The sequence below is a fragment of the Drosophila obscura genome, unplaced genomic scaffold, assembly GCF_018151105.1.
Source record: "Drosophila obscura isolate BZ-5 IFL unplaced genomic scaffold, ASM1815110v1 contig_95, whole genome shotgun sequence".
In the NCBI taxonomy this organism is placed as follows: domain Eukaryota; kingdom Metazoa; phylum Arthropoda; class Insecta; order Diptera; family Drosophilidae; genus Drosophila; species Drosophila obscura.
This window is the reverse complement of record NW_024542889.1, coordinates 245083-262070: the sequence shown is the minus strand read 5'-3', so window position 1 is coordinate 262070 and position 16988 is coordinate 245083. Positions and strand designations below refer to the sequence as shown.

General features: G+C 57.4%; 2 protein-coding genes across 2 annotated transcripts; one reads left to right on the top strand and one right to left on the bottom strand.

The window, feature by feature from the left end:
- Window positions 1-7663: 7663 nt before the first annotated feature.
- LOC121405383 (tropomyosin-1, isoforms 33/34-like) lies at window positions 7664-10073 on the bottom strand. Its single transcript, XM_041596061.1, has 3 exons — window positions 10021-10073; window positions 9242-9952; window positions 7664-9161 (listed from the first exon to the last, which is right to left on the bottom strand). Exons 1-3 carry the CDS (start codon window positions 10071-10073, stop codon window positions 7664-7666), a joined length of 2262 nt encoding a protein of 753 aa, XP_041451995.1.
- Window positions 10074-11201: 1128 nt separating this feature from the next.
- Window positions 11202-13187, top strand: LOC121405382 (eukaryotic translation initiation factor 4 gamma-like). Its single transcript, XM_041596060.1, has 3 exons — window positions 11202-11220; window positions 11274-12807; window positions 12863-13187. The coding sequence occupies exons 1-3, from the start codon at window positions 11202-11204 to the stop codon at window positions 13185-13187; spliced, it is 1878 nt and encodes a 625-aa protein (XP_041451994.1).
- Window positions 13188-16988: the final 3801 nt, after the last annotated feature.

Below are 16988 nucleotides of genomic sequence, written 5' to 3'. Positions count from 1 at the left end.
GGTGTGGATATGTGGTGTGTGGCACTGATCTCGTAATTGTAGAAGTGTGGTACCGCACTGGATCGTTGTTTCAATGGCGCATAGGAAGTCCATGCCGACGATAACTTGATCCAACATGTTTGGTAGGACAAGGAGGGGTATTTGAACTTCTCTTTGATCCAGTCTGATGTGCGCCAGTAGAATCTGGGTGATCTCTCTGACCGAGCCGTCGGCCAGGCGTATGCGGACGCATGCATCTTGTAGGTTGGTGTTGTTGTCTAGTTGTCGGGCGAGGTTTGCACTGATAAAGCTTCGGGATGCCCCCGTGTCGACGGTGGCTTCCGTTGCCTGTCCTCCTATGGTTGCCATTGCCACTATCCGGTTCCCGTTCATGTGTAGCGGGGTTTTGATTCGTGGGTCGGGGCAGACGTCGTTCCCGCCTGATCCCGTGTCAGTCGAGGACGCGAGTCGTTTCCCGACGTGTTCTGGCGACAGCAATCGATGGTCCGGGTGCCGCGCTTGCCACATTAACAGCATAATAGGATCTAGGGATTTTGGAAGTCATATGCCGCATGCCCTGCTTCACCACACCGGCGACAGGCTGCGCGTGGGTTGGCGATGGGGGTCGTAATCATGCGATGTGCTACCTCGGGCTTTGCCGTACTCACTGGGTTGGATGGCTGTCTTCTTGGTGAGTCTGCCGAGTCCCAATGAGGCTTCCGGAATGGTGTCCTATTGGAGTCTCCGCTCCTCTGATCTGTAGCCGGCCGTGCGTATCTGAGCGTGTGTCGTGGCGGTGCGAGAGTGCTCGGGATGGTCCGCTCTTGAATACTCTCAAACTCCGTGGCCAGCAGTGTTAGCTGTGACAAGTCCTGCAGTTCGTGGCGGCGCACGTACATCTGGTAGGCTGGGAGGGCGTTGTCGTAGATCCTGGTTAGCTCCTTGGTTGCGTCGTACCCAGCGTGGTGCATAAGTAGACGTATCTCGATGAGGAAATCTTTGAACAGTTCCCCAGCCACTTGCTTGCGGGCTCGGATCCGGTCTTCCAATTGTTCAAAATACCGTGGTGGCAAGAAGAACGTTAAGAGCGCGCGTTCTTCGAGCAGTTCGATGAATGATAGAGGGTCATCCCGGCCGTCAAACTGTATTCCCCACTTTCGGATGCGTTCCGCCATTGGTGCAGCGTGGTTGTAGTGGTGCCCTTCCATGGGTCGGTCGATCGTTGGCAAGACCCTCGGTCCGGGTGCTGGGTGGGTCTCTGTAGCTAGGGGCCTTGGAAACGGGGCTGCAGGAATGCGGTATTCGTTGGCTGCGGGGACTCGTAATCCAGTCCTAGGATCCATTTGGCGAGTGTCAGATGGTCCAGGAGTAGTGGGCAGTGGTGACTTGGAACGAGAGCGTGAGGCTGGCTTGGCATAGTGCCTCTCGAACTCTCCTAGGCGACTAGAGCGGCAAATTTCTATCGGCGTTTATCGACCGTTCCTTCGCTGCCAAATCCGAATTCTTCGGCGAGGACTTCCTATTCGTCCCGACGGAGTTTGTGGATCCAGCCGGTGCTGACCCCTGGATTGGAAAAGTTTCCCGCAGGGTATGCCTCCTCTGGTTGTTCATCGTCGTGATGTTCCATGTTGATTTCTGTTGATTTTTGGCAATGAGTCACTGTTAAACGGCACTTTTAGGATCGGCACTGCGTATACTTTGGCGTTTGTTTTCGCGTCCGGATTATGTTAGTGCGCGGTCTTGTTATTGATTCAATTTTCTTTTTGATGGCAGTGGGTCTTTAATCCACGAAGTCCCTGATTTCGGTTTTCTTGAAGTTTCCACGAAAAATCCTTTAAAGTCAATGCTCGGGCGCCACTTGTAATGTCCTATTTCAGGCTGAGGTATGCATCAATCTGTCCAGGGTCCTGAATTACAAGTTATTTATATTTCACGAGGACTTTATCGGGAAAACCAGGAACTTTGCCAGAAAGTGAAATATAAATCACAATACTTTTTGGTTCTTTTAATTTTAATGTGTTTCTTTATTCTTCCCTATTGTTATTCTACCCGGTTATGTTATGTTTAGTTGTTCTACTACGCGTATGGTGGTTTGACTGACTGCCGCCCCCAATGGCTGGTGGACTGCCTTATGGATGTCTTATGGATATCTTATTTCTACTCCAGACCGTGGGAAGGGTTCTTACATAAATATCTATGGCCGAGTTATAGTCTGCGCGTGCAGACGGGCTGATCGGTAACAGAAGGTTACCTAATAATTAGCCCTGCAGTCAGTGTCCAATATTCCCGGTAAGGAAAGTCGGAGACTGCTGACTGGCTTGCGCATGTGGGGGGTTTTGCCCGGTAATCGAGAGTTACCTAAGCAATCGCCTCCCAACAGGTGTCCAATGTCCCCGGTAAGGTGATCGATATGCTTCGGTACCGTGGGAAAGGTATGTAACTTTCGGGAAATTTGAGGTTTTACTTAGTGTTTATTTATACGGTTATACATGTAGAGATATTTAAAGACAGGTGTTCCTGTGTTGTGACGAACCATGGGGAACCATGGTTCGTTACAAGCTCAGGGGAATATTTCCGCCAAGAATTCTTGACTTTCTTCTTGCCGCCACGGTATTTTGAACAATTGGAAGACCAGATCCGGGCCCGCAAGCAAGCGGTAGGAGAATTGTTCAAGGACTAACTCATCGAGATACGCCTACTCATGCACCACGCCAGGTATGACGCAGCCAAGGAACTGAACAGGATCTACGATAACGCCCTGCCAGCATACCAGATGTACGTGCGGCGAGATACGCAAGGCCGGCTTCAGAACAGAGGAATTGCGACTCGCACCAGACGCCATTTCTGAGTCCCCATTGGAAATCGGCAGGCACACCAGGGAGACCGCCAGCTCATCCAAACAGTACGATGAATCCCGATGTAGCCCATTACATGATCACGACCCCCATCGCCAACCCACGCGCAGCCTGTCGCCGGTGTGGTGAAGCCGGACATACGGCATACGACTGCCAAAATCCTTCGATCCTATTCTGCTGGGAATGTGGCAAACGCGGCACACGGACCGTAAATTGCTGCCGCCAGAACACGTCGGGAAACGACATGCGTCCCCAACTGACACGCGATCAGCCGGGTACGACGCCTCCTCCAACCCGCGACTAAATAACTCTCTACACGAAACGACACGAAACGGACGCCACAATCGACACCGGTGCGTCCAGAAGCTTCATCAGCGCAAACCTCGCCCGACAACTAGACAACAACACCAACCTACAAGATGCATGCGTCCGCATACGCCTGGCCGACGGCTCGGTCAGAGACATCACCCAGATTCTACTGGCGCACATCAGACTGGATCAAAGAGAAGTTCAAATACCCCTCCTTGTCCTACCAAACATGTTGGATCAAGTTATCGTCGGCATGGACTTCCTATGCGCCATTGAAACAACGATCCAGTGCGGCTCCACGCTGCTACAGCTACGAGACTGTCACCCCATGCCCACTGAACCCGTGCTTACTACCATCCACGTACAAGACGACGAACCCCGATACCAGAAACCCCCACAAATCGCAACGAACCTACGTCCACGACCTACCACAACGCAAACGGCACACAATAACGCAACGCAGCACTTGACACCCAAACCAATCGCAACGAATACGAAACGCCGGCCCGCAACAGAGAACACGAATCCGAGGCCAACACAAGCCAACCACAACCAAGCAATCGGGAAAACGAGTCCCACGGTCACTACGGAGCAACCGCGTCCTAGGCCAACCACAGGGGACACATACCCCAAACAAACCACGAGGATCTCACACCGATCCTCGCCAACACAATGGAGTACCTTCCGCGTACCGACTTGACTGCTAGCGCCATGCACCGAGCCATGCCTAAAGCCAGGTCCGAGATCTTCGTCGCCCGTACCAGCTGTTGGTCCAAAACAAGAGGAATCACCGAGACTCACCTGTTCATGAGCCAAACGACCGCCAATACCACCCAAGTATTGCATCAGAGATATGAAACATATCTACCCACGGCCAACGCCACACCCATCGTCGCCCACATAAGCGACTACCAACGGAGGATCGAAACGCCCAGCGCCTTCGACACAACCCTCTCACCCGAAGACCCCAGCCAGCCATTTGACTCCGAAGCCGCCGATCCAACCGGACATGAGCCCGAACCAGTCCCGGAGCCGTGGCCGCCGGACTTGGCCCCGCAGATCCAAGCATTTACATTCGACAGACCCATCCTACCGAAAGACCCGAATCAAACCTTTGACCCCGGAGCCACCGAAGACGACCCAGAACTACCGACGGATCCTTGGCCACCCGACGTAGCACCGCCGATTCAAGAATGCCTGGACAAAGAACGACCGAAGAAAACAGCCGAGAAAACCATCGTCAGCACCCTCCAAGCGACGCCACTAATCTCTCCATCACCCACCCGGAAGAAAGGGGTGGGGGGGGGGTGCACATCCACGCTGGCGGGAGACAATAACCAAACTGATATACACAGAGCTAACGAGCAATGGCTCTAGCCACGGTTCTCCACCAATATTGTGTGTCAACACCCCGGAAATAAGAATAGTCTTAAGCAACGCACGCAATTACTAAAATTAAGAACTCTCGATCAGCGAAAACCACAGCACAAAATTCTCGGTCACCCACTTCTTGGCGATATTTCGCAACCACTCGGCCTCGAAACATCGACCCAAATTCAGATATCACCTTCGCGATGCTGAGGTAGCAAAAACCCAATTCCCAACTGCAGCCCGCACCTACTGCGATGCAGCCTCAGCTAAAAACACTCTCATCAAAACACACTGACCCACTAAGAAATTGTCAACGAAGCACCAAGCTTCGACCTAATTACCACACCCTACAATTATTATTATCTAATAATCAAAAGCTAGCAATAAGCAATTATTTCCGGGTCTCAGGTGCGATCGCCAGCTGCATAAAAGGGCCAAGATCGGCCGAAAGAGTAGGCAGTCCATCAGCCCGAACCCAAGATACTGCACTAGGCAGTCCATCAGCCCGAACACAAGACACAGGCAGTCCATCAGCCCGAACACAAGACACAGGCAGTCCATCAGCCCGAACACAAGACACTGTACTAGGCAGTCCATCAGCCCGAATACAAGATACAGACAGTCCATCAGCCCAAACACAAGACACTGCACAAGCAAAGACAATATAAGTATAAGATGCGTAACGCCATACAAAATTTCTGCACACGAATTTTCGGGGCTGGCTCTAGAGCTGGCTCCAGGCTCTCTTGAAATTTTTTAGAGAGAGAGAGCGCTCTAGAGCCAGCCGCTCTCTTGTATGCATACAGCATACGAAGGCACACGAAGTTCGTTCTTTGCCGATGCGATAGCCGAGCCGAGTCGTCGCGACGACTGTATGTGTGCACATGCATACGTTTTTTACAGCGCTGTCGAAATATACCCTTCACTTTATAAGTGTAAGTTAATTTTGCAAGACGCTTACCACCCCAATTTTAAAAAACTGTTATATTGTATATGTATATCCCTCCAACGATAATTTATTTTAAGATGGTACATTCGATAATGATGATCGGATATACATATATAAAAATACATAATATATTTAATACATGAAATTCCATGAATCACATTGGAATAATTGCCATTAGGGTATTCAGGATGCGACGTATTCAACGTCGGTATATAATTTCGTTTCTCAACTCATAAAAAGGTTTCCGTCTCGAAAATCGTCCGCTTAGCACAAGTACGCACACATACGCACTTGCTGTTCTGTGTGTACTTACACATGCAAGCGGATTCTATTTTTAGATTCGTACGCTCTCAAATTTGTGCGAGCGAGATGGCGCGAATTTCGTCGCTGGCCGAAAAATTGTCTTGCATATGGCAATTGAAATGTATGAGCGTTCCGCATCTTATACTTATATTGTCTTTGGCACAAGGCAGTCCCTCAGTCACACACCCAAGACACTGTACTACGCAGTCCCTCAGTCACACACCCAAGACACTGCACAAGGCAGTCCCTCAGTCACACACCCAAGACACTGCACTAGGCAGTCCCTCAGCCCAAACACAAGACACTGTAACGAACCGGTTTGGTCCGCCTTGTGTGCACTTGGCGTACTCAGCGGCCGGTGGGTTCGCTGCAACGAATTTGGGTGTTGCCCGGGGGACAAAGTAGAAAGACTTGGTTGGCTTCTTTAAACACGAGTTCTTTATTAGTATCTTAGGAAGTACGCTTATGGACGACAACTTAGTCTATTCTTTGGTTTAGCACTGGGATCACTGTCACGTTTGGACCTTCTCGCCCACTCGCCGTTCCTCGGGATCCCCAAGCGTGGCACTGTCGGCTCGGAGAACTGGTACGACAACGACTCTTAGCGCTAAGCCCAAGTCCGCCGTACTCAGTTCGCACACGACACGTTCGCTCTCACTGGATCCTTCCGTTGCGCGAGCGGTACACCAGGTCCTTTCTCTTGACGTTTTTTTGGGTAACTTTCGGTCTCTCCTCGATATTCGTTGTCACACGCACTTGCACTTTCCGCACTTGACTCTCTCGAGCCGCAGTCGCGCGCCTCCTTTTATTTCCTCCTTGGCGCACGACCGCCTCGTCGCTGCCTGGCAACAACGGGACTTCCCTCCAGTCGTCGGCGTTATTTTTCCATCGGCTCGTCCGATGCTCTCCACCTGCTTCGTAACGGGACCCAACCGGTGGCGTGATCGCATGGCCATAAATGGTCATGCGCTGGACCACTGCCGGCCCGATCCCGCTATCCCGCCTCTCTTCTGCCTTCCACTTGCTTCGCAACGGGACCCAGCTGGTGGCGTGATCGCATGTCCATAAAAGGTCATGCGCTGGACCACTGCCGGCCCGATCCCATTGTCCCGCCTCTCTTCCGCGCTCCTTCACTCTCCCTGGTAGCGCCCTCCGATCGCGGCTCTCTACGTTGCCCCTCCCTTGGGCGCGCCCCTCCCAGGCAATTCGCCGTTATCCGATTATCCGGCCACCCGGATAGATCTTAACCCCTTAGGGTCCATGCGTGTGAGGACATCATTCCTCACACTTCCCCTTTCTTCCCCAACGAAAAATTCCCTTCTGCGACCTCTCGTAAGCCCGGCCGTTAAAGTTTGAATTTCAACGGCCGCCCGCGCCTTTACACCGGGCGTGTTCTGGCGCCCTCTGCCGGCCCAGGCCCGTTCTGGCGCCCTCTGCTGGACCGGGCGCGTTCTGACGCGCCCCCTGCCGGGCTTACCTGATGGGGTGCTGCCGGATCGGTGAAATGCGCACGCGCGTGCGACTATCACATGGCTGCATCCAGGCCATCGATATGCCGTAGGGATGATTTCTGTCCCACTCGATATCACTCTCTTGGCCGCGTGCGTATTCCACTTCCGCAACGAGGAATTTGTTAATGGACGATGGTAAGTGCCTTACTCTTCTACATTGACCATCTCTCTCACTTCCCACTCTTTTAGACCCCGGCACGGATTGCTCGCCTTCACCAGCGCATTGACCACCGTGCGGCATCGGCCGCCCCATTCATCTCGGCCGTGTCTCGTCGGCCTCTGCCGCCGCTCTGCCAACGTCTCGCGGTGGCCTCCCCTCATTCCCCGTAAGTCCGCTTCCCGTTTGTGTTCTCCTTTTATTTTCTTTTTATTTTTAATCTCTGTTTTTACCAAGCCCCAGATTCTCGGTAGACCTCCTGGTGGTCCCGGGACACCGTTACCCGGTACCGGACCCCTCCGTCGTTCACCAGACGCTTGATGCGCCTCGAGGTGAAACGCGTTCGAGCCAGGACGCGCTCCACCGCCCCTGGCCACTCCTCCCGTCTCACGGGCCGCCAGCGTGGGCCCTCCGCCCCTCGCTGTGCCTGCGGCCACGACGCCTGGCGCTGCATGGGCGCCCGCGGTCTCTCCCGCTCCTCCGGACACGACACCTGCCGCTCCGGCCTTGGATTGGCGCGCCTGGCTTCCGGCGCGGGCCACTGCCACGGACCCCGCTCCCATGGCTCAGGTGAGCAAACTCCCGCCGTGCTCGCGGCTGGCTCCGCTGCCGCCTTCGCTGCCGTCGTCGCTGCGCTTGCCGTCGCTGGCTCCGCTGCCGCCATCGCCTCTGCCGCTGCGCTCGCCGTTGCTGGCTCCGCTGCCTCTGCCGCCGCCGACTCTGCCGCTGCGCCCGGCGCTGCTGGTTCCGCTGCCGTCGCGCTTGGCGTCGCTGGCTCCTCTGCCGCCGCCGACTCTGCCGCCGCCGTCGCCTCTGCTGGTTCCATCGTGGGCTCCGCTGCCGCCGCCGACTTTGCCGTCGCGTTTGGCGCTGCTGGTTCCGCTGCTGGCTCTGCTGCCGCCGTGGCCTCCTTCGGTTCCCCCGTGGGCTCCGCTGCCGCCGCCGACTTCGCCGCCGCGTTTTGCGTTGCTGGTTCCAGTGCTGGCTCCGCTGCCGCCGCCGACTTTGTCGCCGCGCCCGGCGTTGCTGGTTCCGCTGCTGGCTCTGCTGCCGCCGTGGCCTCCTTCGGTTCCCCCGTGGGCTCCGCTGCCGTCGCCGACTTCGCCGCCGCGTTTTGCGTTGCTGGTTCCCCTGCTGGATCCGCTGCCGCCGCCGACTTTGCCGCCGCGCCCGGCGTTGCTGGTTCCACAGTGGGCTCCGCTGCGGCCGCCGACTCTGTCGTCGCGCTCGCCGCTGCCGGTTCCGCTGTTGGCTCCGCTGCCGCCGACCGCCCCCTTGGGTCGCGGCCATTGCTCCGTCGGGCTGGCGTCTCCTCCAACACCCGCGCTTCTTCCGGAGCCTCCGGCTCCCTAGGTGCCGGCCCCGATGCCCAGGTGATGTGGAGGATTTGGTGGTGCCACACCATTCCTCCCCGCACCGCCGTCCGCACCTCCTGCGTTACGTACGGCCCGATCACCGCGCCTTGTGGTCCCTGCCACTGGTGTTGCTGCTGCTGCCACGAGGCGTCCGCTCCCGGCCGCTGTTGCTGGGACGAGGCTTGGGGCCCCCGTCCTCCTTCGGGCAACCCCGCCTCCTCCTCGGTCCGTGGTCGTCGCTGCCACAGCTCCTCCTCCTCCTCCGGCTCGGCCTGGCCACGGTCTTCGGGCTCCGGCGTTGTAGGGGAAGGCTGCCACAGGCCCTCCTCCTCCTCTTCCGCCCCGACGTAGTCGCTCCTGCCACTTCTTCTTCTGCCGTGGCCGGGCCTCGGCTCTCGGGTCCCGGCGTCGGAGGGGACGACTGCCACCGACCCTCCTCCTCCTCTGTGCACCGCCTTGCCTCTTCCTCGCGGCTCTTTTCTTCTGCCCTCCGCCGCTCGCTCTCTTGCAATTCGGCCGCCACCTTTTTCAGCACACACTTCCGGTGGTGCTCCTCCGCCTCCTGCCGGGCCTTTTCCTTGGCCTCCTCGGCCGCCTGCTCCGCTTCCTGCGTGGCCTTCAGCCTCTTCGCCAGCGCCCGCGCGTCCTCCCAGACCCGCCGCTGTCGCAGCGCCTCCTTTGCTGCTTCCAGCGCGATCCGCCGCCGCCACTCCGCGACCCGCTTCTCCTCGGCCTCCCGCTCCTCGGCGTCTGCCGGTGGCCGCCCCACCGTCGGTCGCCCCTCCGCTTCTGCTGAGGGCCGCTTCGCCTCGGCTTCTCGCTCTTCGGCGTCTGTCGGTGGTCGCCTCACAGTCGATCGCTCCTCCGCCTCTGCTGAGGGCCGCTTCGCTGCACGCTTCGCCTCGGCTTCTCGCTCTTCGGCGCCTGTCGGTGGCCGCCTCACCGTCGATCGCTCCTCCGCCTCTGCTGAGAGCCGCTTCGCTGGACGCTTCGCTGGCCGCCTCGCCACTGGTCGCGCCTTCTTGGGGGCGGGCTCCCAGCTTGTCACTACCACGTCGCTGTCGGCTTCGCTGGCCCCAGAAGACACCAGCGGCGACACTGTGGCTCCCACTGACCCTTCCGATGGGATCAGTGGGGACGCAAGGAGCTGCAGCTCCTGAGGGCTGAGGGGTTGCAGCCAAGCTGGCGCCGAAGTATGCGGGTCCGTACACGATAACGGATTTCGTGTCACCCGTCATCTGCCGACTGAAGGGCCCCAAGGATAATCGGATGAGGACAGCCCATATTAGCGATCTGAAACCGCAACCGAGGGAGGAGGGGACATAAGGCATATAAAAAAAAAAAAAAAGGTCTACACGAAGGCGAAAAGGGAGGAGCCAAGGCCGCGGCGAATAGCAGGATCGGACGTGAAGATATCTGGAAGAAATGAAGGTTAACATCAGAAGGGAAAAAAAAAAAAGGCAAAGGTCAATGATACCCGACAGGTGTGGAATCGCGGATACGGACGGTGAGGTGCGTCGGAGTACACGGTGATTCCAGATGGGGATCCGAGGAGGGGCCAAGATCCGGATCCACTCCAGGACACCAGGGGCAGTTTTCGAGCGTCGGGAACGATCAGATCGGATGCCGCCCGTACGCAGTCTGCCGGGCGGGGAATCGGATGATCCTCGGGTCCGAGCTGCTGTACGGGGGGACGTCCGGAGGGCGATCGATCCGAAGACGGAAGAAGCTGACCGGGTGGCGGGCCGTCATTCGGCAACCCGGGCGAAAGGCCGGAGGGCCTGTTGTTCGCGGGTGGGAATGATGGTCAGCATCCTGGGGTGAGTCTGGGGTCGGGCTGGAAAGAGAAGAAAATCAGATGTGGGATCCCAGGAAGCTGGATAATTACCGTGTACAAAAGCGAATCCACTCGGTGTAGCGATCGAACCTCGCTATGGCCGGAAAAAAAAAGGAAAAAAAAAAAACCCTAAAACAAGGACGGGAGTCACGCGGCTCTTTTTGCACCCGTGAAAAGGAAAAAAAAAAAAAAGGAGAGGTGGACTTATCAGAGACAAGTGTGCCTAACGACCCCGAGTCGGCTGTGTAGGGTTAACGCGGCGAAGAGGTCGGATAAACGGTACTTGGCCGTCTCTCATTGGTGAAGAAAGAGAGACTCAGAATAATGAGAGAGAGCGAAGTGAGAGGCTCAGGCAAAGCCCCGTTAGGCGGAACGATGAACACGGGCCCCAGGAATATAAAAAGGGGAGCGCGTCCGTCACTCGGCTCTTTTTGGTACACGTGTCAAAGGAAAAAAAAAGGTTAAGATGAGGCAGCACATGGCAAGATACTTGGCGGAGCAACGGAGCTTGATGCGACGGGGATATTATGCCTCGTTGTCCCGGAGCCAGCGACGAGCGGATCGGCTCTCGCAGGATGGCGAAGGACAACGGAGGTAGGCGTCCCCTGAGCTGCAGCTCCTTGCGTCCCCACTGATCCCATCGGAAGGGTCAGTGGGAGCCACAGTGTCGCCGCTGGTGTCTTCTGGGGCCAGCGAAGCCGACAGCGACGTGGTAGTGACAAGCTGGGAGCCCGCCCCCAAGAAGGCGCGACCAGTGGCGAGGCGGCCAGCGAAGCGTCCAGCGAAGCGGCCCTCAGCAGAGGCGGAGGAGCGATCGACGGTGAGGCGGCCACCGACAGGCGCCGAAGAGCGAGAAGCCGAGGCGAAGCGTCCAGCGAAGCGGCCCTCAGCAGAGGCGGAGGAGCGATCGACGGTGAGGCGACCACCGACAGACGCCGAAGAGCGAGAAGCCGAGGCGAAGCGGCCAGCGAAGCGGCCCTCAGCAGAAGCGGAGGGGCGACCGACGGTGGGGCGGCCACCGGCAGACTCCGAGGAGCGGGAGGCCGAGGAGAAGCGGGTCGCGGAGTGGCGGCGGCGGATCGCGCTGGAAGCAGCAAAGGAGGCGCTGCGACAGCGGCGGGTCTGGGAGGACGCGCGGGCGCTGGCGAAGAGGCTGAAGGCCACGCAGGAGGCGGAGCAGGCGGCCGAGGAGGCCAAGGAAAAGGCCCGGCAGGAGGCGGAGGAGCACCACCGGAAGTGTGTGCTGAAAAAGGTGGCGGCCGAATTGCAAGAGAGCGAGCGGCGGAGGGCAGAAGAAAAGAGCCGCGAGGAAGAGGCAAGGCGGTGCACAGAGGAGGAGGAGGGTCGGTGGCAGTCGTCCCCTCCGACGCCGGGACCCGAGAGCCGAGGCCCGGCCACGGCAGAAGAAGAGTGGCAGGAGCGACTACGTCGGGCGGAAGAGGAGGAGGAGGGCCTGTGGCAGCCTTCCCCTACAACGCCGGAGCCCGAAGACCGTGGCCAGGCCGAGCCGGAGGAGGAGGAGGAGCTGTGGCAGCGACGACCACGGACCGAGGAGGAGGCGGGGTTGCCCGAAGGAGGACGGGGGCCCCAAGCCTCGTCCCAGCAACAGCGGCCGGGAGCGGACGCCTCGTGGCAGCAGCAGCAACACCAGTGGCAGGGACCACAAGGCGCGGTGATCGGGCCGTACGTAACGCAGGAGGTGCGGACGGCGGTGCGGGGAGGAATGGTGTGGCACCACCAAATCCTCCACATCACCTGGGCATCGGGGCCGGCACCTAGGGAGCCGGAGGCTCCGGAAGAAGCGCGGGTGTGGGAGGAGACGCCAGCCCGACGGAGCAATGGCCGCGACCCAAGGGGGCGGTCGGCGGCAGCGGAGCCAACAGCGGAACCGGCAGCGGCGAGCGCGACGACAGAGTCGGCGGCCGCAGCGGAGCCCACTGTGGAACCAGCAACGCCGGGCGCGGCGGCAAAGTCGGCGGCGGCAGCGGATCCAGCAGAGGAACCAGCAACGCAAAACGCGGCGGCGAAGTCGGCGGCGGCAGCGGAGCCCACGGGGGAACCGAAGGAGGCCACGGCGGCAGCAGAGCCAGCAGCGGAACCAGCAACGCCGGGCGCGGCGACAAAGTCAGCGGCGGCAGCGGAGCCAGCACTGGAACCAGCAACGCAAAACGCGGCGGCGAAGTCGGCGGCGGCAGCGGAGCCCACGGGGAACCGAAGGAGGCCACGGCGGCAGCAGAGCCAGCAGCGGAACCAGCAGCGCCAAACGCGACGGCAAAGTCGGCGGCGGCAGCGGAGCCCACGATGGAACCAGCAGAGGCGACGGCGGCGGCAGAGTCGGCGGCGGCAGAGGAGCCAGCGACGCCAAGCGCGACGGCAGCGGAACCAGCAGCGCCGGGCGCAGCGGCAGAGTCGGCGGCGGCAGAGGCAGCGGAGCCAGCAACGGCGAGCGCAGCGGCAGAGGCGATGGCGGCAGCGGAGCCAGCGACGGCAAGCGCAGCGACGACGGCAGCGAAGGCGGCAGCGGAGCCAGCCGCGAGCACGGCGGGAGTTTGCTCACCTGAGCCATGGGAGCGGGGTCCGTGGCAGTGGCCCGCGCCGGAAGCCAGGCGCGCCAATCCAAGGCCGGAGCGGCAGGTGTCGTGTCCGGAGGAGCGGGAGAGACCGCGGGCGCCCATGCAGCGCCAGGCGTCGTGGCCGCAGGCAAGCGAGGGGCGGAGGGCCCACGCTGGCGGCCCGTGAGACGGGAGGAGTGGCCAGGGGCGGTGGAGCGCGTCCTGGCTCGAACGCGTTTCACCTCGAGGCGCATCAAGCGTCTGGTGAACGACGGAGGGGTCCGGTACCGGGTAACGGTGTCCCGGGACCACCAGGAGGTCTACCGAGAATCTGGGGCTTGGTAAAAACAGAGATTAAAAATAAAAAGAAAATAAAAGGAGAACACAAACGGGAAGCGGACTTACGGGGAATGAGGGGAGGCCACCGCGAGACGTTGGCAGAGCGGCGGCAGAGGCCGACGAGACACGGCCGAGATGAATGGGGCGGCCGATGCCGCACGGTGGTCAATGCGCTGGTGAAGGCGAGCAATCCGTGCCGGGGTCTAAAAGAGTGGGAAGTGAGAGAGATGGTCAATGTAGAAGAGTAAGGCACTTACCATCGTCCATTAACAAATTCCTCGTTGCGGAAGTGGAATACGCACGCGGCCAAGAGAGTGATATCGAGTGGGACAGAAATCATCCCTACGGCATATCGATGGCCTGGATGCAGCCATGTGATAGTCGCACGCGCGTGCGCATTTCACCGATCCGGCAGCACCCCATCAGGTAAGCCCGGCAGGGGGCGCGTCAGAACGCGCCCGGTCCAGCAGAGGGCGCCAGAACGGGCCTGGGCCGGCAGAGGGCGCCAGAACACGCCCGGTGTAAAGGCGCGGGCGGCCGTTGAAATTCAAACTTTAACGGCCGGGCTTACGAGAGGTCGCAGAAGGGAATTTTTCGTTGGGGAAGAAAGGGGGAAGTGTGAGGAATGATGTCCTCACACGCATGGACCCTAAGGGGTTAAGATCTATCCGGGTGGCCGGATAACCGGATAACGGCGAATTGCCTGGGAGGGGCTCGCCCAAGGGAGGGGCAACGTAGAGAGCCGCGATCGGAGGGCGCTACCAGGGAGAGTGAAGGAGCGCGGAAGAGAGGCGGGACAATGGGATCGGGCCGGCAGTGGTCCAGCGCATGACCTTTTATGGACATGCGATCACGCCACCAGCTGGGTCCCGTTGCGAAGCAAGTGGAAGGCAGAAGAGAGGCGGGATAGTGGGATCGGGCCGGCAGTGGTCCAGCGCATGACCATTTATGGCCATGCGATCACGCCACCGGTTGGGTCCCGTTACGAAGCAGGTGGAGAGCATCGGACGAGCCGATGGAAAATAACGCCGACGACTGGAGGGAAGTCCCGTTGTTGCCAGGCAGCGACGAGGCGGTCGTGCGCCAAGGAGGAAATAAAAGGAGGCGCGCGACTGCGGCTCGAGAGAGTCAAGTGCGGAAAGTGCAAGTGCGTGTGACAACGAATATCGAGGAGAGACCGAAAGTTACCCAAAAAAACGTCAAGAGAAAGGACCTGGTGTACCGCTCGCGCAACGGAAGGATCCAGTGAGAGCGAACGTGTCGTGTGCGAACTGAGTACGGCGGACTTGGGCTTAGCGCTAAGAGTCGTTGTCGTACCAGTTCTTAGAGCCGACAGTGCCACGCTTGGGGATCCCGAGGAACGGCGAGTGGGCGAGAAGGTCCAAACGTGACAGTGATCCCAGTGCTAAACCAAAGAATAGACTAAGTTGTCGTCCATAAGCGTACTTCCTAAGATACTAATAAAGAACTCGTGTGTAAAGAAGCCAACCAAGTCTTTCTACTTTGTCCCCCGGGCAACACCCAAATTCGTTGCAGCGAACCCACCGGCCGCTGAGTACGCCAAGTGCACACAACGCAGTCCACCAGCGCACCATACAACTACAAGCCAGAGTAGCAACGTAAAGGAATTAAGTGAATGAATAAATACTGAATAATCCAAGAACCACAAAAACTCCCGCATCATAATTTTTCGCTTGCCTACTGCATTTTTCAAGCCAGCCCGACACCTGAAGTCACCTACAATCTACAAATTTTCATGTAGCGGACCCTGGACAGACTGATGCTTACCTCAGCCTGAAATAGGACCTCACAAGCTTATTCTAAATTAAAATCTGCTCCGGGAAATGAAAACTCGTACGGACTGATACAAGAAGTACCAACTCGTTGGAATATCTGCTTCAAGATGATAAGCAGACTTTTAAAAATTAGGGACTCTGTATCTCAGGTTATTCTTGACACAAATAAAGCACCAACACCATTGACAGCGGATGAGATTGCAGTGTTAAAAGACTATTGTTTGAGCCATTTGATTCAGCTACAAATCGGGTTTCAGCAAGCAGTAAAGAAACAATTTCTCTGGTTATTCCAATATCTGCCGATCTTCATCATCGTCTAAGTGTCATGGAACTTTCAATGAAAACTTCGCAAGGTATTGCAGCTTGTCACCATCTGCTGGATGGGATTAACCGCCGGCTGTTTGTCTACGAAACCAGAACCGTTCCTAAGATTGCAACGATATTGGATCCACGTGTCAAAAAAGAAGGTTTCCGCAGCCATAGTACAGCAGACCTAGCCGTTGAGATGCTTCAAACTGAAATCGCTGGAAACTGCAAAAATATGACTTCTACACCGGACCCGAAAGAGCCAACACTTGATTCCCAACAGCAGCCAGCACTCTTTTCTTTTATGAAGGAAAAGATTGCCAGCAAAATTAAGACACCAAAATCAGACGACATAATAGTGCTTCGCCAATATTTGGAAAAACCCCACGCTGTTCCAGAGATTAGTCCCCTTGAATATTGGAAGGTTTGTCTTACGGTTTTTTTTATTTTATTTGAATAATCTAAGGAAATAATAATAATTTAATTTATATTTTATATTAATTTTAGAACAACGCAACTGAAATGGAACAATTAAAAGACTGTGCCTTAGAATATTTTTGCATTCCAGCATGTTCAACGGAGTCTGAGAGGATGTTCAGCCGAGCTGGAATACTCATATCAGATAGACGAGCCTCTTTAAAGGCTAACAACGTAAACAAATTGTTATTTGCGGGCAGGAATCAGTGGGTTCTGGAGAAATAAAAGAAAACAATGGATTTTAAAAAAAAATGTGCCGGGCCGAAGCGTTCCAAGGAGGGGTTGAAGGCGAAGGCCCAGTACAAAGCGGCCCTCAAAATCATGGTCCTGCTCCAGGGCCTCTCTGAAGAGGAGAAGGCCGAAATGACCTGGGCCGAGCAACGGATAAAAGAGGGATGGCTGCACTTCGCGCAGATGCCGCAGATGAAGGCATCGACGGAGGGATTTGCCAACAATGTGGAGGAGAGTCTCGCCACCAAAAGGCAACGCTCGACCGAGAGTGCCATCAAGGACACTCCGGTGAGCAAGCGGTGGCAGGCTCAACACCCAAACAGGCGAAGAAACCCCAAAAAGCGAAGGTCAGTGAGGTGACCAAACGACTCTTAGTCGTGGCACTCATTGACCGGAGCGACGAGAACGGCAAAATAACGGCGGCGCGGTGGAAGACGGTGCACGCGCGGCTCGTGGATGCGCTGTTCGCTCGAATGGAGGAGGACCCAACGGCCCCCATGCCCACGTTCGATGGTGCAGGGTGGCTGAACGGGGTCAAAATACTAAAATGTATTGACGACCCCACACGCAGGTGGCTGACGCAAACGGTCTGCCAACTGAAAGCGTTGTGGGAGGGGGTCAAGCTGGAGGTGGTGGACAGGGAGCTAATCCCGTCCATACC

Bases quoted from the DNA above. Each gene is read 5' to 3' on its own strand.
- LOC121405383 (XM_041596061.1), bottom strand. From the start codon at position 10,073: ATGGGCTGTCCTCATCCGATTATCCTTGGGGCCCTTCAGTCGGCAGAT. The intron at 9,953-10,020 runs GTGACACGAAAT...GCAACCCCTCAG, and splicing joins CTTCAGTCGGCAGATGACGG to CCCTCAGGAGCTGCAGCTCC. The intron at 9,162-9,241 runs GTGCACAGAGGA...CGGCCACGGCAG, and splicing joins CGCGAGGAAGAGGCAAGGCG to AAGAAGAAGTGGCAGGAGCG.
- LOC121405382 (XM_041596060.1), top strand. The intron at 12,808-12,862 runs GTCGGCGGCGGC...CGGCGGCAGCAG, and splicing joins ACGCAAAACGCGGCGGCGAA to AGCCAGCAGCGGAACCAGCA.